Genomic DNA, 22,606 nt, shown 5'->3' with positions numbered 1-22,606 from the left:
TCTATTGTCAAATCAAATTATCTATAATTAAGAACTCCAATTGTACCGAACAACCAACATTTGCTAGTGCCGCCGGAGATCATAATTCTTGCAGAAGCAGGTTGTGTGTTTTACACCTCACCCCGTGTTTATTTAACCATCTATGGACTTCTACAAAAAGATTCCAATATTTCTTAAGATTTTAAGACTTCTATTATATTTAGTATTTAATTGTGCGAATGCTTCATAATATATTTAGTGTGCATCAAGCCTAGATCGGACAATACTCGCACCCCAGCCCCCAAAACCATTGGAGAAGTAGCGGGTACGAGCAGTTTGCATACCATCGCATTCCATTAAATTAAATCACTAACTCTAAAAAGCATTGAGCCATGAACGGAAGGCCCGCATATACAATATAAGCAAAATCTCATTCCCCAGATTGCAAATTAAGAGAATTAATAAAGCCATGACTAACAGGTGGAACAAGGCTGAACAATGGTGAAATTACGGACTTTAAACCTATCCCGAAGGGCTACGGTACTATCTACATTTGATGGACAACATCTACAAGGAAAACATCGTTGCATCTATATCACTATTCCTGCTTCGGTTCGAAAGAAGGCACCTCTTCATCTGAAAAACCACCACCTGCATCATTAGGATTCTTCACCTCTAAATTGGAAATCCCGTATTTGCCACATAAATCTGACGCACTCTCCGCAACTGTCTTGGACACTCCGGAGTTACTCTGGTTTGAACCACTAATCAGCAACCTTAGAGTTTCTCTCGCACCCTTCACCACAGAATCAGATTCAGGAATCAGTGGGTTCACAAGCTTTGGATGCAATGGAGGGATGCTAGTTGACATAGCAGGGCCAGCACTCACAAGATAGCCCTGACCTGAAGAGCAAACATCAATTACTGGAACATGTACAATTGGATCACACATCAACGGTGTGAAAGTAGGAATCTGCTGAGACGTTGGTAATGACATTCTAACCAACGGATCAGGCAGAAATGGAGGGAAATCCATGGTTGCACTAATATCAAGAGGCTGTACAGGTTCCAACAGGGTGGCTGGCAGGGTGTTGGGTAATAGAGAGGCACCTGAAGGACATGGTGAGTCAATAGATGAGCCAGAGGATTGTGGAAGTGATCCAAGTGATGGAATACTTGAAATACCAGCTGGACACCAGCAATAATAGGGAGAAAGAAGGGGTGACACAAGGGGAGGGATTCTCCCTGCTATGCTAACATTAGATGGAGTAGCAAGCTTCCCTAGTGATTCAAGAAAATTTGAGGAAGGGTATGCTAAACTATGCACAACTTCAGAAACCTTGTTATGATCCAAAGTTGATGATAAATCCAAGTTGTTTGTTGAATCATTTATCGAGTTATCAACAAATGACTGATGGCTGTCACCTCGGCGTTTAATTTTCTCCCTGGCAGCAATCCTGTGGGGAGACATCCTTGGGGGTGCCTCTTTGAAAGAACTAGACCTTGGACTAAGTATATTCTGATAAACAGCGCTATCTCCCTTCCCTGCCTGACCTCCAATATTTCGAGATCGAGGAAATTTTGTCGAGATGGGTGAATTTTCAACAGCTGAATTACAGCTGGATGTGGAGTTAGCACATGGGGAAGCACACATTGAACTTTCTGCAGACCCCACAAGATATGCGCGAAGCTGAGTTGCAAAGCAATCAAGCCGAGACTTGCTAATGCCACTCAACTCAGCAATGGATGGTTTCCTCTTTAGCAGATCCTTCATCTGGTATATTGCAGGAAATAAACATCTTTAGAACACCACCAAAAAACAGAAGATAGGAAGTATGCCAAATTAATTTCATATCTAGTCTCATGCCATGTACAACACAAAACAGAGACATGCCAAAAATTACCTTTCCAAGTAACTCAACTCCCAAAAGCTTAGACTTCTCTGAGCACCAGAAGTAAAATGTTCTACTATCTGGAGTTCTTACAATGAAGGATCGACCAGAAGGGTCGGATGAGATTTCATCAACAAGAACTGCAGAGCAATGCAATTCATTGGAAAATGTAAATATTCGCTCTACTTTGCCGTCATCCCCAATGAAGGAAAGGCGAAGATCAGAACTTGGCAGTAATACAAGTGTCAGGTTGCCCCTGAGAACAATATAGCATGATGACCTATTAGTCGATAGTTGAGAAGATAACTGAAGAAATTAAACACAGGCAATTGTATCACCCTCTCTCAAATATGTTGGGATTCAGAATCTCCAACAGTTACAAGCTTAGTTTGGGAATTATTATTATATTACTATTATTAGTTATTTGAATGAAAAAGAAGACCTTATTTCAGTTAACATGGGTTTTAGACCACAGCAAGATAATGTCTGCATCACTAGACATGGAAATTCTAGTTCTTTTTATGGTATCAAGAATATACACCAAACAAATTCATCGAAGTTGTTCTATTCAACATTGTTTTCAATAGCCAATCAAACACTGGGGACAAATTCATAGTTGGTGAAAAACCTTGGCATCTTCTCTGAGAAGTACTTACAATTAAATGCACATAATTAGGCATTTTTGTTAGAAGTAAAATCATACTAACTTACAAGCACCCTGAACCCTTCCCACCACTATAAATAAACCTAACACAGAATATAACTTTCTATTTCATGAATAAGTTGATCAAACATGGTATGGATATATATATCAGAAATACTAAATAAAATTCATATCAACTATGGTCAATTCAGATAATTATCAAAAGAAATTCTATGCATATGCAGTCAACAGAAGCAAAATTTGAAAAAAAGGAAAAGAGCAACAAAAGAGAACATGTTTAGCATCTCACTGTAAACATAGAATACAATATCAATTCACAACAAAGCTAAGTATACTAATAGACAAGTAAACATCATATGTCTAAAATAGTGTGATCTAACTGGTCTGCTTTATCCCCACATAAGTTATTCAAACCTATAGGTCTGAAAAGCTAAACAGCAGCAACATATATAATATAGGATCATGAAACTACCTTTACTTCCTCTTATTTCAGAGATCATAAATACGCCCAGTTACCTACAAGTCAAAAGACATTTTTACTTGGAAGAATGAACATATTACCATCAATAAACTAGACTATAGACTCCAGCATTTACCGCCAAACATCAAGCAAACTTTAGCAAAACTATATTCACGAGCAAATTTTATATAAGAAAAGACAGCATCTCAAACAAATATTTTCAACTATTGCCAACGGATAGACAGATATTACAGGAAGCTAGATTGCTACACAACAGATAAGTTATCAACCATGTATAGAATACACTTGAATGCTACTTCAATTTTTATAATAGCCATGTCAACGAGTATCAACAGCAACAGAAACTAATTATATTGTAATGGATCAGACAGCTAAATAAATGAGAATTTAAATATGCACATGAACATTATCACATTAGAGAATAATCAAACAACACAATCAGAACAGTTAAAAAAAACTCATGTCTGCACAATTATATCAGTGGCTGTGCCAGTATAAGTCAACTAACAGCCATAGGTTTTAAAATACAAGGTATGTTAAATTAAGATTTGCGCTATCAAGCCACCATATTCAGGCTGCGGTACAAAAGTCCACTGCACATATTTAAAAAGACTCGAGTATATTTAGAGCACTAAAATATTCTATGCATTTATGAACACTTTTTCTCCCACAACCAGAAGGTTTGACAACTGAACTCTGCCCATTGGCTTCCATAAATGGATGTGGCTGTGAACTTTGTAGTTGTCATTAAACACATGGCACAAATTAGATTATCCTTGGGCAGTGATGGTAAGCCACATCAACATGGCTCCCACAGAGGCAGGGGTAGACCAGCCTAAAAGAAATGGGAGCAAGAGCTTGCCCATTAGAAAGAAAAGGCAGCTAAACCATTTTATTTTCAGCGTAGAAAAAACGTTTCAACTTCACTGGAGTAGAGGCAGATAAGACAAAGATGTATGTGTGCTAATCAATCAATCAATCAATTAGACACACTATACTTTCGATTATGTAGAAGTTGGAACTGATGAAATAAACTAGCCTCACTTGATAAAGGTCAAGAAATGTACATGTAAAACAGCCTCGCTACAATGAGACTGGTCACCAAGCATGACAAATAAGAAGAGCAACATAAACACGACCTTTAAGCATACAGAGTCGAACGAACACCAAATTTGTTTATCTGAAAAAAATTATTAAGAAAAAAGAGATGAATTGTAGACACTTAACAACCTAATAAACGGGAGAGGGAAAAAAAAGAGGGGGAGACAGAGATGGGAAACAAACACAAATTCAAACTACTTTACACAACAATAAACGCAGGATTTATAGTTAGGCGTTTGCGCCTTATCTTATCCAATGGATTGCATTATATAAACAAGTTTTGTAGGAAAATGGAGAGGAAAAAAGATGCACAATAGAAGTTTCAAAAATATTTGCCCGTCAATGGGGGGAAACAATGGTTAGGGTTCCGCAAAACTTTAAAATGACAATACCTAATAGCAGTTGGACATAGTCGTGTGCCTTCCTTGTTAATCTTCCCAACGCGGACGGAAACAAGTGGCACGCAGAAGCATCTGGCTAGCATTCCAACCTCCGATGGCTCGAAATGCTGCAACAAGAAGAAAATAGAAAGAAATACAGACATAAACAAATTAAATCCTCAGTGAAACATAAAAGAAAGCATTACCACTAAGACAATTATCACAATCGTCACAACCATATAATGAAGGATACACCACTCATCAAACGGTGCTAAAAATATCAACAAAATTATCGAGAACAAAGCATACCTGACTCAATTGAGTCAGCAGATGATCTTCTGCGACACCACACGCAGCGTTCATCTTCAGCAAAGGCTTCATCCTCTCGTCGGCGCGGCACGCTCCCATGACTTGCATGTCAAGAGCCTGCAGCCACTGCAGCAATCGATCCTCACGGTTGCTCTGCTGAATCAACAGATCGCCGTCACCTTCCTCGACGAGAATCTCCGCCAGCCTCTCGGTGAGACCAGAATCGCTTCTCGAACCGCCGTTCTCTTCCGAAAAAGACTGACTCGAGTTGGATCCACTATTAACGGACGAAGAATCGTCGAAATCATCGCCGTTAGACGATGGATCCAAGCCGCCGTTAAGCGAATCTCGTCCTCTTCTGTTCGACATAACAAAACTTCAACGAAAATATGAAATCAAATCGGAGAAGCAAAAGCAGATAGAAATCCGAAAACGGAAACCCTAGCTTCCGGTGCGAGATCGGAATTGAATGCCTGAACTGGCCGATTGAAATTGCTAACCGATTTTAGAGAGAGAAAGTGAGGGGAGGAAGAAAACGGTTTCTAGAGAGAGAGATAATATCTCCTGAGCAGCTGGTTGTGGTGGCGGTATGCAATGATAGGAATCAAAATAGAGGGGTGTGAAAACGCAGGGTTGTTCCATAAATAGTAGTAGGCGCGTGTGGGTGACGTATGCGGACGTCAAATCGAATTGTAAAATGGGGTTTTGGAGACTCGTCTTGAGATCCGGAAGATGTAAGTTGGTGGGGTTCACTAGATCCACGTCAGCACGTGTGGTCCTGTTTGGGGAAGAAAGGCGGTGCCACGTAGGATCTTGGCCGACTCTGAGTCCGTGATTAGGTTTCTGAAAACGACAGCGTCGAGTAAAGACGATGATACTGATGGGCACCCTGTTGCAGGTAGGGCTCACTGCCTTTCATAGGAGGAGATTCTTTTTGTATATATTTTAATTTTAATTTTGTAATTTAACAACAACGACCAAGAAAAATACAATTATCCTCACCTTGCGTATATATGCGTTATAGTGTTATATTTTTAATATTTTAAGATATATAAGTTATTGTTTAGACAGATTATTTAAAAAGTAATTTTAATTATTAAAATTTCCTTATTATTGTGTTCTATTTTTATGCTCATTACCATTAGTTTTAAAAATAAGAGAGATGTTCCATTCTTTTTAATAAGATCGTTTATCGAAGTATTACGATAATTTTGTGACAAATGAATCATTTAAAAAAACAAAAAATTAATAGTCAAATATATGTCTTTTTATATGAGTTATTCTAAAATAAAAAATTGATAAGACAAAATCTTCTCATTTTAAAAGCATTTATGAATATGTTGTATGTACATAATAAAATTCAGATATTAGATTCTTACAGCTGAAATTTAACTCAATTGATAAAATTATATGTCTCTTAATACGTTATATTTAAATTTAAATCTTGGCGAATACACCAAATATTAAATATAAGTCTTTTTTTTTTTTTTTGGTTTCCCACGGTATCCCCAAACCCGGCAGGTCAAGGACTAATCCGTCGCGGTACTGAGCTCCATTTAAGGGTTTGCCGCTGGCCAATGGGTTGCTGCATGCACAAGGCGGGATTCGTCTAGGATAAACTAATCAACCAAATCTATCTACTAAGTCTAGGATAATTTATCATTGATTAGGAAGAATTTAATTTTGTATGATGGGTGGAGTGACAAGGAATTAGGGGTCCACCGTTGTTGGGTTCAATAATTGTTGTGGTTCTCACTCTCAGTTGTTTTTTCTTTATCTCCGTATAAGGGCCCCGCTTTCACAGACATATTTCTTGGTAGGTCCCTCGAGGACTCGACTACTAGTCTACTACTTATATTACATGGCATTTTGCATTATAAGAAAATTGTTATATTATCTTACAAATATATATCATTGAATATTATACTTGCATTAAACTATGTTTATGTTATTCCTATTTTTTTCCCTTGAGAAAAAGGTTTAGCTCTATCTAGTGTCCTCCAGCCCTCAACTTGTAAAGCAACATAATTTGAATAGAATTTATTTGAGTAAAGAATCCCGAGTCATTACGTTTGTTTGGATTGGGAAGCAGTAATGGCATCACTTTTGATCGAATTAGAGGAAAAGGGATAACCTAATACCATACCACATCATTAGTATGCTATTGAAAAATGAAACATGAGTTTAGGAAGTATTATCCAACGGCGTTATTTTGTTGCTGAGTTTTGGATGTGGACCCACGAAGCAAGGATCCACTCCATTTAATAGCTGTTAAGGGTTGTTTGCTGCGGGATAGTGGGCATACCATGAGTGTTAGTAAACTCTTTATAGGCATATAACTTGCATTTTCTTCTCCTTTGGGTTGTGGTCCTTCATCAGTTACTCAAAAGAACATAAAAGTTGTGTTTAACATGCAATTGGGCAAGCACTATAATCGGAACCCTAGATAGAAATAGTTGTTCATGTTCAATCAAGAAAATAGATTTGAATAATTGAAATCAGGTTATTACTTTGGAGGGTAAAAAAACAGGCATTACCCTTGGATGTTGGATCAATAAAATGAAGATGGGTCGCACTTTTAACTTTATTGATCCAAGGTGAGGAGTATCTTTGTCCAAAGAGCTAAAAGTAAATGGTTTTTAGGAAAATAAATAAAAATCTAAGTTCAATCTCCCTCTACCGGATAACCAGATGCAATATGGGAATGAATGTGTTCTAAAGCTGGTGACTGTTTTATCCCCTCATTTCCATCCTAAATATTAAAAATGTATAGAATTATATAAACCAGATCCAGATATGGTTTTTTCTTTTACCCTCCTCCATAACGAACCCGAATTACTTGCTCTTCTTTGGTTCTTTGGTATATTGGTCTATTAAAGCTTCAACATCCTTCCAGAAGAGGCCCTCAACCAAGACTCCATCCTTCGTGAACCTGCAATTAAAGCAAAAGAAATAATAAATGCATCTTAATCTACAAAAAGCAAGGCAATAGATGCTGTCAATGCCTACTAAGTTAAGGGGGGAGAGAGAGACCACTGAGTAACACTCTTGGTCAAATGGACTGGTTCCTGTGCAGAAACTGATTTTGGATCTGCACTTGCTATGGTGAGGGTGTACATGTCCGAAAATCGAGGCAACTTGGAGGAAACTACCAAACCGGTACTGGTAAAGGATCCCTGTAAAAGAGGAATTGCATCCATGTTGGAATACAAGATAATAAATTCATAATTCAAGTTGAAGATGTCCTAGGCTTCTGCTAAAAAGTACCAAGGATGTACTTGATTTGTTAACAGCATTTAAAGACAGGTCAAGATTGTCTAGATGAATGAAAATATATTTGACCGAGCATTCCAGCAACCACCAGCTTGCATCATTTTAAAGAGTTGTTTAAACTTCTAATCAGATATCATGGTTAACCCCCTTTAAATCACTTATGACAAACGAATAAATCAAATTCAATATTCATTTTAAGACTGAAAGCAACTAAAACCCAAACAGCTTAGCACAGTCATATCAACTTAAAATCCATATAATTTGTATTCTATGTTTAGAACAACAATGATATAGGTACTATCCAGGTTAAATTTCCAAGTTCCAAACCAAAGACACATTAATGCCACCCAGTTACGCAGAAGTAGAAAGATAAATCATTACAGTGCATAATCAAAGGTGCATATCAACCATTTAAAGAGACTAGTACATGGGGGTGGGAAATGTGTGTGTGTGTAATGAGCATGACATGGTGTGTATCATAGTATACCAAACCAGAATGAACAATCAACATTATTGCTTTATCAGAACATAATTAAGAAGAAAATAGCTAAACCCCTCCCCAAAAAAGGTCCTTCTTTGATTCTCTCACACACAATGACACACAAAGAAAAAACAACACAACAAATGTTTAATCAAATCTCAAAACAAGGAGCTACAGAATTTCAACAACTTTCATCTATTCCATTTGAACATAAATCTAAAAGATGTACAATCAAGTGTACGTATAACCTTCATAAACTGAAACCAATGGGTCATAAAAAATCGGCACACATTCTAGAAGACCGCAATAAACATTATACAAAGGAGTGAAATACTAAAGCAGTATGAGTTTTATGTATTCTAAGACAGTCTCGGTAAAGCACAACACCTATCCTCCACATACACACAAAGCAACAAAATCAAAAACATGATCTTATATACAGGTTAACAGACACTTACAGCTGGAGGATACGTAAACAGAATGGCATCCTTCTCCTTGGTGTATATGATCAGCTGCAACAACCCATTGAAGACTACATACGTGCACAGGAGTTAAAGATCAAACAACTACACTGGCGTTGAATGAATTAGAAGTAAATATACATAATACACACACCAACAAAAAGAGGAACCTAAGAAACTTCCAGATTGAAACAATTCCTGCATCCCACGCCATTACAAAAGATCAATCCCATATATTTCATTAGCCATTACCACAACCCGACCAAGATAAAAAGAAAAAAAAAATCCAAATGCCCTAAACTTTGAAAATTTCATCATCAATTTGACTGTGCAGATCAAACCCTAAACCAAAACGAAGCTAAATTTTCCCTCACAGTAATTTCATCAAACAGATATATGCATAATTTTTGTTGTTTACACAAAAAAAAAAAGGATATAATCCGATGCAGGCAATGAGGAAATCCCTGTTCTCAGGGAACTTCTTCTTATAAAACTGAGCGAAGAGAGCAATGACGATGATTATGGTTCCAACTAGGAGCCTCACGTTGCTCAATCTCACGTCTTCCACGTATCCACGACTCGTCACAACCTAAGAAATTCGAGGTATTGAGGCTCAATTAACCAATTGAAACAATTTCAATTTGAAACGAGAATAAAATGGTCGAAATTAGAGAAGATCGAAAGGGGATTAGGGTTGAAGAGTGAGTGAGTACCTCGGAAACGGACTCGTCAAGGATGTGCTTGATGGAGTGGTGATCTAAGAGATTGGCTTTCTTGGCAGATTTAGAGGCCATTTTTTGTTCGAATCTGAATTGTTTTGTTGGGTTGTGTATCGAAGACTTGGCTTGACCCAGAGACGATGAATCTCAGCGTTTTCAAGTTTCAAATTCAACACTCTTCAGTTTTGAGGGTTCTGTAATAACTGATAAGTGTTGCTTGCTAGTGTCTAGCGGCTACTACCACTCGCTAAAGCTGCGCCTGGTTTCATTTTCTATTTATTTATTTTTATTATCATTTTTTGGGTCTTAATTAAAAATTACAATTAATAGAAAATAGACAATATGGGGACTTTATTATTGTCTTTTGAGTAAGTAAAGAGAATTACGCTTCTTATTAATTTGACCAAATTTAATTCTCTATTTAATATATTTTTTTATAACTGATTAGGATTTAAAAAAAGTAATTTGTTAATTAAATTAAATCTTTTTTAAAAAATTTAAATGGAATACTATGATTTTTTACAAAAAAGAAAGACAAAAATTAAAATTAATAGAAAACTAATTCTAACAGTTTGTTATTTTCTAAAATGTACTGTACTTTTTACTTTTTTTTTTCGAAATACATTAGTATTTATCTAAATTAAACTATTATTTAGCATTTAAAATATTTTATTGCAATAAAAAGTTCATAAATGAAGGGGCAAAAAAACACGCTGGCTCAAAAGTTTGCCAAGTTTCACCAGATTGGTGAATTTTGTCTAAATTTTGGGATTTTGGCTTTTGGGACAAAGGAGGACGTTTAGTAAATTTTGTCAAACTTTATGATTTTTCAAGGGTTTTGGCTTTTCTTTCTTATATTCATGAATATTTTATCAAAATTTGAATTCTTTAAATGTCAAAATAGTGAATTAGTGATTCACTCGATTAGATCAAAATAAGAATTTCATGTTTAAATATTTTCACAAGACCCTTTTTTAAATAAAAAATCAATAAAACAAGGAGGTCCTTGAGAAATATTGCAACAGCCTTATAGATCCATAAAAAGATAAAGCAGTAAGTAAATTCTTGAAAAAAAATTGTTTTGAACTTACGGATCCTGATGGAAAAAATACAAAGTGATGGAAAAAAGTTGTAATAGTAGATTTACAAGTCTTTGACAGAAGAATCAATCGTGTCCAATATCTCAATTTCTTAAGGAGTATAAATTCAGTTAATTATTTTGTGACTTATTTGATATTATTTTTCAAGGATCTATAAGTTCATTACAATTATTTTTTCAAAGACTTGCTTGAGAGCTAATAATTCATTAGTGTATTATAAAAGAATAATGCTACACAACACAGAAAGGCATATCCAAAGTATAGAAAATTTTGATGGGTTTATTTTTATTTTTTGTTATTTTTGATAGAAGAAAATTTTGATGGTTGTTGAGTAGGTGCTTGCTTTAACAAAAAAACTAATCATATCTATCATTTCACTAACACCACTCTCTGAGCTGCAATGTTTTCTGCTAAGTAGCTTACAAATTTTCCAAATTTCTGTTCTGCATAATCTACAATTCTACGTGTTCTTAATAGGCAAGTAATATTCTGGCATGTAATTTTTAAACATGCTACATTTTAATCTCCTGTTCAATAAGTTACAACTTACAAGCTTTCCAATGCCATAAGATATTTAATATTTCCTATCATTTTTGAATGAATATGACAACTGAATAGAATTTTCATTGAATATTCAACCTAGGGAAAAAAAATGAAATTAGTAGTGATCTCCAATCACACAAGCTTTGGTTTTACAGAGTTGGTGGCATTCTTAGTGAGCAAGAAACGAATTTGTTTAACTAGTTCTTCCTTCACCATGAACAAAACAGCAGCAGCTAGCACACTTTGAACAATCTTAGTTCTCATGCCTTTGTAAAATCCATAAAACCCTTCATACTGGATCATCTTGATAATGGCATCCAATGTACCTGAGTTTCAAGAACATGCAAATTAAGAGGAGTTCAATAAAATAGATAAGCAAGTAAACAAAAACACAAATCAGTGTGTGTTTTCCATCTGATTTAACTTAAAATGGCTGAAACAGCTCAGGCACGGTGCGAAACAAAGAGTAAAAATGCGATAGTCACGACTTTAAACCTTTATAATGGTGTCTCTTGTCTCCATTTCGGACCTGTCTAGCTTGCAGCCTTGCCTGCAATAGAGAATAACAAACGAGATATCGAAAAGAAGCATTTTAGATGAAAATCCTCTTTTATTCTTCTCAGCTTTCCTCATTATTCTTATACATACCGTCACCATCGACACAAACAAGAACGATACAAAATATATGATCATGCAATGAATTTAAGAACAAGTAAGACATTGACCAGTAGTGAGTATAAGAACAATTATCATATAATTTAACCGAAATCAGACACCACTATTAAGAATCACAGGTTATTGTTTATGTTGGCATTATCTGCAGAAAAAACGTCCATTGCCCATTCTAGTTTCAACCCTTGTTTATGTTTCTAATTAATATTATATTTAATTTCTTGTTATTGTTTTCATTCTTCTAAGATTATACTCCCATGATATATAGCAAAAGCTAGGATATACCTTCACAACTAGAAGAGGATATGTCACAATAGTAGCTCCAAGCTTAGCCAAAGCTCCAAGAAGAAATACCTTGTTACATTCGGTAAACTTAGTCCAACAATGTTCGAAACAATTAATAAAAAACATAACTGTGAATGACATCATTCACGTACCATTTTCCCTAGTGAATTTAAATGAGAAAAATACCTCCAATGCAGATACTCCATTGTTGCCCTTCTTACTTTGGCTACGTCTTCTTTTTAACTTCAGCAACATGGTTTCATAGAGCATGAACTGTATAGAAGGGTTGCTTACCTGAGATACAAAACAACCAATTCAGTAAAACTCCCATAGTGAGAAATGGATTCATTTCCAACGTACCATGATCAATGTCGGTAATACACCTTTCCAAAACCCCCAAACTCCGGCTTCACCGTAGACTTCTTGAATCTGGAAATATGAATTACATTACCATAATGGTATAATACACATAAAAGGAAGCACTACATGAAAGTTTATGATCTTAGTCAGATCGAAATTATTGCAAAATCTAAAAGATCATCTCAGTTCATGAGACACGAAGACAGACTTTAGTACTGCACTGAAACTCGCTAAATGATAGAGGAAAACCATTATAATTATGAAACAAAAAGTTTCAGATAATTTCTTTTAATTGGAGCAAGTATCAAACGAAATTTACCATACTAATCTAAAGTTCCAAACTATGGGAGCAGTTTGCCAGAAAGTTTCTTGCATATGGATAGCTTAACACAGAATAACAATCAGTTTACATAACTTCTCTAAATAGCTACCGAAGGCATCATCTGAGTTGTACTTATATAACAACAAAGTCTTATCTCACTAAGTGAGTTCAGCTACATGGATCAAACAACGCCATGTGATTGGTACTTATATAATAAGGATAAAAGATAAGAAGAGAGGCTATCCATAAAGATGGACTTTACCTACCACATCGCTAGTTCCATAAGCAAGAGGCTCAACTGTGGGAAGTAATGCTTGTTCAGTGGCATTTAACAACACATCACCAGGCGGAGTTCTGCTTGACTCTTTTCTGTGCGTCTACATGCAAAAATTATTTTTATTAGTTGTTTTGTGAGTTAGAAAGGAAGTAAAGAGACAAGAATAAAGGTTCATGAATCCTTCTATTTTCAATTAAACAAATTCTAAAATCAAAGAAAGAAACAGTATCCTTCTTACAGAAGTAAAATAGTATCATGTTTCAATTTGACATTCAGAGCTTAATCAGAACAAAAAAGAGAAAGGAAAAGGAAAGCAAAGAGAACAAGGAAAGGGGATGCAATGAGAAAAGTGAATGGAATTGACTATCGACTAGCGAATTACCTGCATGCGTGTAACAACTACCCATATGGGATTTGTCAATAGCACATTAACACACCTACAAGAGGAATGAATTGAGCAATTTGAGGCATTAGATAATCTGTTATTCCATTTGACCAATTTTCATAGGAGATCTTTTGGCAAAGTAAATTAAAATTACCCGGAGAAAGCAGCAACAATAAGTGAGGAGAACATCCCAACTGATCCATCGCCAATGCCTAGCCTTTTCTGTTCTAGTGCAGCCACTTCGGCTTTGTTCCTGAATATTTGATAGAAATAATAATAAACACCCTGTATCATAAAATTGTCGTCATAATTAAAAAATGGGGAAATCTAAATCAAAACATTGAACAGGTGTCCAGAAAATATATTGCTGGAAAATATTAACCACTTTTTATAGAAAAGAGTTACACTATAAATCATACAACATTAAACAAAGAAGTCTTTATCAAAGTATTATCTCAGAAGTGATTTAGGTGAATAAGAAACTAGCTTCTTGATATTTCCAAGTCATTCTCTCATTAAGCTTATTCAATTTCAACAAGAACAGTCTTCAAGCTTTACTTGAAACTCTTAACACTGGTAGCTATTGTAATAAAGTGTACATTGCGATGATGTCATTAAAACTTCGATACACAAATCAGAAACAAGTGATGTACAGTTATAGTTTTCCCACTGCTTCAACATTAAAATATAAGATCACAAAGTTATGAAGAAGCTTCTGGCGCAAAGTGCAGCATTCACAAACCTGAGATGCAGCTGTACCCACTAGAGATGGCATCAAACCTCCATACAACCGCTCCCACCCCTCATGTTTCACAACCTACAATATTTTTCAATAACTATTATCACTTATAATTAAAATATGAATTAAAAAATTAAAAAGAAATTAAATTTTGATACATGGTTACTGTACTAAAATGTTTTAAACTACCAAAAATCATGTGCATTTCTTTCTTTCCCGTGCCATTCAAGGTAATTGTGGTAAGAATCAAAGACTTGGTCATACATTACTAGATGACTGCAAAATTTATTGTCATAATATCAAACAAGTTTATCTTTATCATATTCACGTGTTCACCTAAAATCCTAGAGCTTATAACATTAAACTGTAAAACTCAACTCTAGAAATTTGATAACCTCAAATTTAAATCCAAAATATAAAGAACTTAAGAGTTATAAAACGACATAAGTACATAGCATTAAGCTTAGATCACATCTTTATTTCATTCCAAAACCCAACAAACAGTTTGGACTTTTCTTACATCAATAACCAAAACAAACAAAATTCAGCTAGCCAATCACAGGATCCCTGATTCAAAAAACAATAAGAAAAAGAACCTGGCACATTTGCTGGAGGGTTCCTATGCTTTTGGTCTTATCCTTCTTCGGATCACGCTCTGTTTGCTGACGAGTGTTTACCTGCGTATACAGATCACCATATAAGAAGTTAAAAATTTCCAATTTTTTTAACAAAATGGAACACCCAATTGAGAAAAGAGTGAAAATTTGTTGGAAGGAAGTTGGTACAGTTTGAAGAGGGTATGTGATGAGCTGAGCTATGATCCCTCCACCAGCACCAGCCAAGCCATTGATCAAAGCTTCAGACATGTTTGGGTGAAGAGAGAAAGATGAAATTCGAGAGAGAGTGGGAGAAGCAAGAAACTGCGCCTACCAGTGCATTTGTTTTTGTGACGGTGGGGTTTTTCAAAGTTTGCACATGATCGATTTTGTTTCACTGTCAACGTTGCGTTTGGGAAAGGGAAATGACGTTGTTGTTAAGAGGGACTATGTGTATGGACTATTATGCCCTTGGTTGAGGGGGAATATGCCACTGCTATTCGCCTTGGTATGCTCATAGATAAAAGGGTACCACAGGGAAGATTGCCGTTTCCATACCTCTCTTCTTGGAGGGTGTGTTAGAACATATTAGGGATAGATCATAGGTATATACCATACCAGTTCTACAGTGTTTATTATTATTTATTGTTGAATTTTTGCAGAGTTTATTTTTTATATTATATTTTAAATATTTAAAATTTATTTATTTTTATATATTTAAATTAAATATTAATTATTTAACTTTTTTTTAAGTATCATTACAAAGATTTAAATATAAAATTAAAAATAGAAATTATTATGATAATAATTTTATTAATAATTAAACTTTTCAAGTTATGTTCTATAACGTAAAATATTTTTAATTTTAAAAAATATTAGATAATTATTAGAATTTATTGAATTTGATTATTAATTATTAATATTTAAAAATATAATTAAAATATTTTCTTAAATTATTAAATTAAAAAATTTAAATTAATAATTAAAAATAATAAAATTTGATAATTTTTTAATATAATTTTTTAATTTTTTTATTTTATCTGTTTTTTTTTTTTGACAGATAAATTGAATAACTTTTAATTTTAAATACAATATATATCTATACACTCTTTACATATTTATTATTTTTTTTTTTTTAATTCCAGTCAGTAGGAATTAGACTTTTAACATGAGAAGGAGGTGGAATAGCGTATGAGATAAAGCTCATTGGCTGACTTTATCTGTCCTTTAACCATATCGAAACGCATAAACACTTATACATGTTTAATTAGGTTGTGGTAGGTTGCTGTTTATTTTTAACGGAGATATAAATTCAAATAATTCAATTATACATGTTTATTATTTATTTAGTGAGGAGATATGAGTTTTAAAAAGATACGTTAATATAAAACGCTATATACAAAACATATATATTTAGTGTCGATTATGTTAAGTGTATACCAATATCAGTTATTAAAATTAATTATTAGTATAAAATATATATTGTAATATAAATATATATTAAAAATAAATTAATTCACATAGATTTATTATTTATATATAAATAATTGATTTTAGTGATTAATTTTAATATACAAATAATATTTTTAATTTAATTTTTATCAAAAAGTTGGAACATAAATATTATTAGATACAGATATATACAGATTTTTAATATCAAAACGAACTATATATATTTTTACATGTATATGTCTTCTTGTTTTGAGACAATACAGAAAACATGGATTTAAAATTATAAAATATATTTTCAACACTCAACTCGGTACTTAAACCATCTCCAGTAGGGAATCCATCCCAATTTCTGTTTATGGCCCACCTGTCTTAAAAAGTAACTTCACATCAGTTTTTGCGTCATAAACAGTAAATAGGAACTCAAAACATCTCTATCTTCTCCATTAGAAGGAACTAACTTTAGTCCCTGTTGTAGTCCTACTTAATTAATTAATTAAAATACTTGAAATTAATGTAATTAATTTTTTTTAATAATGTAATTTAAAATTTTAAATTTAAAAATAATTCACTATTAAAAGATATTAATATTAAATAAATTTATATATAACAATAATAAAAAATATATAATTCGAGATTAAACTTGAGAGTTTGAGGTTTGAGATTGTTGGGTATTTAAAGTTTGAAAAATTTTTGTAAATAATTGAAAAAAGAATTGAGTTGATTTTGATATATTTTTTCGTACAAAATCTAATATGAACTTTGATTTTCGTAAATTTGAAAGAAGATGAAAAAGAGTAGAAAAAAGTGTGAGAATAGAAGTGTATGTAAGTAGTATATATAGAGTAATAAAATATTAATTTATTAATAGTAACGATAACATAGTAACAACTAGTTTTCAACGGCTAATTTTGTAATGCCTAGTTTTACACCTGCTAATTTTAATAATGTGGTTAGTATTTTAAATTTCAAAAATAAAAATAACTAACTCAACAAAAAAATATTTTATAAAGTATAAAAATTAAATTTATTTTTTGATGTAAGTAAATTTAATTAATTATAATTTAATATAATAATATAAATAATATTTAATATTAATTATAATATAAATCATTAATTAAATAAAAATTTAATTATTTAATCTAATTAATTATTATTTAAATAATTAATATAAATTATTAATTAAATAAAAATATCATTATTTAACTAATTAATATTTTATATAATTATTTTTTTTTAAATATGGAGTCCCCATTTAGAGGGACTCCTCTTCCTCGAAACTGGTGCAGGAACTCAACTTGTTCCTTCTCCAACGCTTAAATTCTTGTTTCTCTCTGACACTACAGTAGAGGGGTTCCAAATTTTCTCCCATTGGAGATGCTCTTATATATAATGTATTTGAAAACGAGGCTTTATAAACAGTGACGGATCTAAAAAATTTTATCAGCGGGGTAAAATATATATAGTATAATAATAATTTTATAATTATACTATAGTATTATAAAATATGATTATTTCTCAAATTATTTAACTAATAAATTAAAACAATAAAATAATTTATAATAGTAAATAATTTAAAATTTCATTCTTCTGGATTTCATATTTTAAGTCAATACAATCAAATGTTTCTCTTTTTATATATGTCACTAAATAATCATTTAAAAATTCATCTCCCATACGATTGCGAAGTCGACTCTTTATGATGTTCATAGCAGAAAAAGTTTTTTCAACTGATGCAGTTGCTACAGGCAAAACTAAAGCTAACTTCAAAAGAAGAAACACTAATGGATAAATAATATTTTTTCGAGTCTCAACCAATTTTTGAGAAAGAGCACCAATCCCATTTAAGTTTGAGAATTGATCATCAAAACGCACATCTAATATGAAATTCTCAAGTTGACTATCAAGTGCCAAAAGTTGAGTAGAAGAAAATTCTAATGGATAGAATTGAGCTAACTGGATCAACTTCTCCTTATCAAATGTAAGAAATGAGTGTCTTGGATTCAGACAAGCTATACAAAAAAGCAATTCAGTATTCACCTCTGTAAAACGATTGTTAAGTTCTTGAAGTTGTCTATCAACTACTTGATAGAATATCTCAACTTAAAAATGATGCAAATTTGAGATCTTTTGAGTTTTGCGTCTTAATCTTTCTTGTGACACAAATATATCATCCATTTTTGGAACGGTAATATTATGTTTGTCACAAAATAATGAGACTTCATCAAGTAAAAGAGACCAACTATCATCTCTTATAGTTCGCAACCGTTGCTTAGACACTTTAACCAATGCCATAGCATTTACAATGTCTTGATCATTCCTTTGTAATGCTTGAGATAATTCATTAGTAACTCCCAAGATATTTTTCATCAAATGCAAGTTAAAAATGAATTCAAAGGATTGAATGACATTTAATAAATGACATGCTTCAGCTCTTTGTTCTGAATTATTTTCATTTTCCTCAACATATTCAAGAACATTGACCACGGAAGGAAACAAAGAAATTAATCGAAGTATAGTTCCATAGTGTGAACCGCATCTAATATCTCTAGCTCTTTTCAAAGCTATTTCTTGATTCAAACCACGTCCACTAGAAATTTCTCCACTTTGTAATGCTTCAATTGTCTTAGTCATTTGACTATCACAAAACATATCTCTTCGTTTACACGAAACTTTAACAACATTACACAAATTGGTTAACAAATTCTTATAAACCTAAATTAATTAATTAATAAAATTAATTTACAATTCTTATTGAGAAGTTCAGTATAAAAATATAAATAAAAAATTGATCCATTAACAACAGCAGCAAGCTAGCAACTAATAATATCCCAAATTTCTAATTCAAAATAACTCCGTACACAAAAATAATTAACAAACAAATTAATAAAACTAAAGTATCAATTACATCAGAACAAATTCAATCACAAATTCACAATTTCTAAACCAACTATATCAAATTATCATTTATCAAACAATAAAACTAAGTGAATTAAGTATATGAACTATGTGCTAACTATTGATTATTATTCAGTCACATAAAAATATAATACTCCAACAAAACTTGAATCTCAATTAACATAATGAATTTGGTTAGTTGCTCATAATTTCTTGTTTCAACTTAACAAGAAAACCAACAGTCCAACACAATACCACCTGGTCTAAGACCTATTGATTCTTAACTATTGATTCTTATTCAATCACAAACCATTCCTTTATTCTAAATCCCCATTTGGCCATTCCCCACCCCAAAAGCTTATTTATTTATAATATACATATCACATATGCTATAATTAATTGATTATAGGATAGACTTGAAAATTTTTTGTTGTTTATCACTCTTGATAAGTTGATAGGTTGATTTGGGTTTTCAATCAAGTACCAAGAGTCAAACTAAACTCCAGGAAGATGACCCAGTAGGCAGTAGCAGTGTGGCGCCAGCGACAACAGAGAAGAGGATTGTAGAATAAAAAAGAAGAACTAATCAACCAGAACTCCAGAAGTCCAGAAGAAATTGATGTTTGTTGAAGAAGAAGGCAGAACTGCAGAATCAGATGCCGAATTGCTGAGTGCCAAAGGAAGGAACGCAGCGGCAGATCCACACAAATCATAAGCAGTGACGAAAAAGAAGGTAGAACCTGAGAAGTGAGAACCACTAGACGCAGCGTGGCGGTGATGCAAGGAGAAACCGACGGAGGACGGAGCCACGCGGGAGAATTGCGGCGATACAAGGAGTCACGGAGTCGCGGGGAGCAAAAACGCGGAGTGACAGGGAGCTAGTGATACTGCCACACAGCCCACACTGGCGGAGCCACGGAGCGGCAGAAATGCAGAGTAGCGTCGTAGCGGTCTGGCGGTAATAATTCTGGGGCTTGGAGGTTGGAGGGCAGAGGCTGGAGTAGTTAGGAATTTGGAGAGAAAGGGAAAAGAAGAACAGTTTAGGGATTTGGGGCTTTGGGCTGGGGCTGGGGGCAAAAGTAATTATATAATGGAGGCAATCTTGACATTTCACTAAGAACTACTCTCTATTATTTGAAATTTGACTGGGAGCAGTTGCCCCCACTGGCTTATGCATAAATCTGTCCCTGTTTACAAATGAGATTTATTATACATACAAATTTTTTTGGCATATAAGTTTATATAAGTTAATTTTAATTAAAAAAATTCATTTTTATAACGTGCGCGTAAAATCATAATGTTCCTCCTCCAACGTTTGTATTCCGTATTCCTTCTCCTCCTCTTTCTTCTCTTTCTTATTTTCATTCTTCCTCCTTTTTCTTCGCATTCCTTTTTTTTTCGCGTGTTTCATCCTCTTCGTCGTTCTTTTTATTGCTACTGTTGTTGCTACACTTTTTTCCTCCTCCTCTTTCTATTGATTTTGTAATACTATGTATTTTTTTAGAAGGTAAAACAAAAAAGAAAAAAAAAGAATAAAAAGCAGTAGAAGATGAGGAGAAGAAAGGGGAAGAATTTTGAATTATGCAGAATTTATCAGTACAAATTCACCGAAAATTCTTAAATAATACACTTAAATGTCTTAATTTTATCCCAAAATTTGCTACAACTATACAAAATGTTTTCTCTAATGCTGCATTTTTTCTTCTTTTTTTCCTTATTTCTTTCTTTCTTTTAGTTGAATGAATGTAGGTTCATCCTCTTCCAAGTAATTTTGCAGCATTTCGTGTTTCTTCTTCTTCTTCTTTGTTTGATATCTTTTGTTTTTATTCTTGTTAAGAAAGTGTAAAACAAGCAGAAACTTGATAAGGTAAAACAAGAAATCAAAGATGAATAAAAAAAGAAGACGGTGATGATGATTAAAAAAAAAGAAAAGGAAGCAGAAGATGAGGAGGAGAAAGAGGAAGAGTTTTGAATTACGCAGAATTTATCAGTACAAATCCACCGAAAATTCTTAAACAATACACCTAAATGTCCTAGTTTTATCCTGAAATTTGCTGTAAATACACAAAAATATTTCTCTCTAATGCTGCATTTTTTTCTTCTTTTTTTTCTTATTTCTTTATTTCTTTTAGTTGAATGGATGTAGGTTCATCATCTTTTAAGTAATTTTGCAGTATTATGTGTTTCTTCTTCTTCTTTGTTTATTTTTTTTGTTTTTATTCTTGTCAAGAAAGAGTAAAACAAGAAGAAACTTGAGAAGGTAAAATAAGAAATAGAAGATGAATAAGAAAAAAGAAGAAGAAGATGGTGATGATGATGATAAAAAGAAAGAAGAATAAGTAGCAGAAGATGAGGAGAAAGAAGAGGAAGAGCTTTGAATTATGTAGAACTTATCAGTACAAATCCACCGAAAATTCTTAAACAATACACCTAAATATCTTAGTCTTATCCCGAAATTTGCTGCAAAATTTTTACGATAACGATAACAATAACGGCGATACGTATAAGAAGAAGACGACGATGTTATAACGATGATGATCATGATGACAATGATGATGGAGGAGAAGGAGGAAAAGGAAGAAAGAAAAAAAAGTCCAACGAGTTAAGAAAGAGGATGAGGAGGAGGTGGTGGTGTTGGTGAGCGACGATAATGAAAGAGAAAAATAACGAAAAAGAAGGAGAAGAAGAAAAAGAAGATGAAGTCTTAGGAGAAGAAGAAGAAGAAGGAAGTCTTAGGAGAAGAAGAAGAAGAAGAAAAACGTGCAAGACGTGTGAATGTAAATAACTTGTATATTTGTATGTATAAATAACTTGCATGTGAAAAATAATTATTTACAAATTGAAATTTATAAGAGAAAATAATAACTCATAGAATATGAACTAGAAATTAAAAAGAGCTCAATTTAGTTATGTTTTCAATTCTATGAAATTAGTATATACTAGTATTTTTATCCGTAATAATATTACGGGAATATAAATTTTTTAAAATTACGGTCCACTTTGTTTTGAAAGTATAGATTATACATGACACAAAAGATTTATAAAATCAAACTACTTTTATAAAAAAAAGTCGTAGGTTGATAAAAGTATTTGGCTAACAAGACCTTGATCTCTGTAGATAAAAAATCAAATAACAAAATTTTTAGTTATTATTTTTATATAAAAAAGTCTAATTTTTTATTTGAATTATATTATTTTGTTAATTTTATTTTTTGTAGAACGAAAAGGTAGAAAAAATAG

At 33.0% G+C, this 22,606-nt stretch overlaps 3 protein-coding genes across 3 annotated transcripts; all 3 read right to left on the bottom strand.

The window, feature by feature from the left end:
• Nucleotides 1-258: 258 nt before the first annotated feature.
• On the bottom strand, nt 259-6,373 carry LOC112765110 (uncharacterized). Its single transcript, XM_025810977.3, has 4 exons — nt 4,807-6,373; nt 4,510-4,625; nt 1,884-2,127; nt 259-1,753 (listed from the first exon to the last, which is right to left on the bottom strand). The coding sequence occupies exons 1-4, from the start codon at nt 5,173-5,175 to the stop codon at nt 578-580; spliced, it is 1,905 nt and encodes a 634-aa protein (XP_025666762.1). The 5' UTR covers nt 5,176-6,373; the 3' UTR covers nt 259-577.
• Nucleotides 6,374-7,289: 916 nt separating this feature from the next.
• Nucleotides 7,290-10,034, bottom strand: LOC112765428 (signal peptidase complex subunit 2). Its single transcript, XM_025811328.2, has 5 exons — nt 9,735-10,034; nt 9,459-9,610; nt 9,019-9,100; nt 7,840-7,982; nt 7,290-7,738 (listed from the first exon to the last, which is right to left on the bottom strand). Exons 1-5 carry the CDS (start codon nt 9,813-9,815, stop codon nt 7,642-7,644), a joined length of 555 nt encoding a protein of 184 aa, XP_025667113.1. The 5' UTR covers nt 9,816-10,034; the 3' UTR covers nt 7,290-7,641.
• Nucleotides 10,035-11,183: 1,149 nt separating this feature from the next.
• Nucleotides 11,184-15,634, bottom strand: LOC112765793 (peroxisomal nicotinamide adenine dinucleotide carrier). Its single transcript, XM_025811642.3, has 11 exons — nt 15,209-15,634; nt 15,020-15,100; nt 14,427-14,501; nt 13,839-13,969; nt 13,682-13,736; nt 13,289-13,399; nt 12,701-12,769; nt 12,527-12,634; nt 12,341-12,409; nt 11,879-11,933; nt 11,184-11,709 (listed from the first exon to the last, which is right to left on the bottom strand). Exons 1-11 carry the CDS (start codon nt 15,287-15,289, stop codon nt 11,516-11,518), a joined length of 1,029 nt encoding a protein of 342 aa, XP_025667427.1. The 5' UTR covers nt 15,290-15,634; the 3' UTR covers nt 11,184-11,515.
• Between the last annotated feature and the right edge of the window lie 6,972 nt (nt 15,635-22,606).

The sequence above is a fragment of the Arachis hypogaea genome, chromosome 17, assembly GCF_003086295.3.
Source record: "Arachis hypogaea cultivar Tifrunner chromosome 17, arahy.Tifrunner.gnm2.J5K5, whole genome shotgun sequence".
Taxonomy (NCBI): Eukaryota; Viridiplantae; Streptophyta; class Magnoliopsida; order Fabales; family Fabaceae; genus Arachis; species Arachis hypogaea.
Note: the sequence above shows the minus strand (reverse complement) of the source record. Positions and strands in the feature narration are given on the sequence as shown.

Bases quoted from the DNA above. Each gene is read 5' to 3' on its own strand.
- LOC112765110 (XM_025810977.3), bottom strand. From the start codon at position 5,175: ATGTCGAACAGAAGAGGACGAGATTCGCTTAACGGCGGCTTGGATCCA. The intron at 4,626-4,806 runs GTATGCTTTGTT...TTCTTGTTGCAG, and splicing joins TGCTGACTCAATTGAGTCAG to CATTTCGAGCCATCGGAGGT. The intron at 1,754-1,883 runs GTAATTTTTGGC...GCAATATACCAG, and splicing joins GAGTTGAGTTACTTGGAAAG to ATGAAGGATCTGCTAAAGAG.
- LOC112765428 (XM_025811328.2), bottom strand. From the start codon at position 9,815: ATGGCCTCTAAATCTGCCAAGAAAGCCAATCTCTTAGATCACCACTCC. The intron at 9,101-9,458 runs ATATCCTTTTTT...ACTCCTGTGCAC, and splicing joins CTCATTGCCTGCATCGGATT to GTATGTAGTCTTCAATGGGT. The intron at 7,983-9,018 runs GTAAGTGTCTGT...CCTCTTTTACAG, and splicing joins TGTTTACGTATCCTCCAGCT to GGATCCTTTACCAGTACCGG.
- LOC112765793 (XM_025811642.3), bottom strand. From the start codon at position 15,289: ATGTCTGAAGCTTTGATCAATGGCTTGGCTGGTGCTGGTGGAGGGATC. The intron at 13,737-13,838 runs GTAATTTTAATT...TTCCTCTTGTAG, and splicing joins ATTGTTGCTGCTTTCTCCGG to GTGTGTTAATGTGCTATTGA. The intron at 11,934-12,340 runs GTATATCCTAGC...TCTCTATTGCAG, and splicing joins ATCCTCTTCTAGTTGTGAAG to GCAAGGCTGCAAGCTAGACA.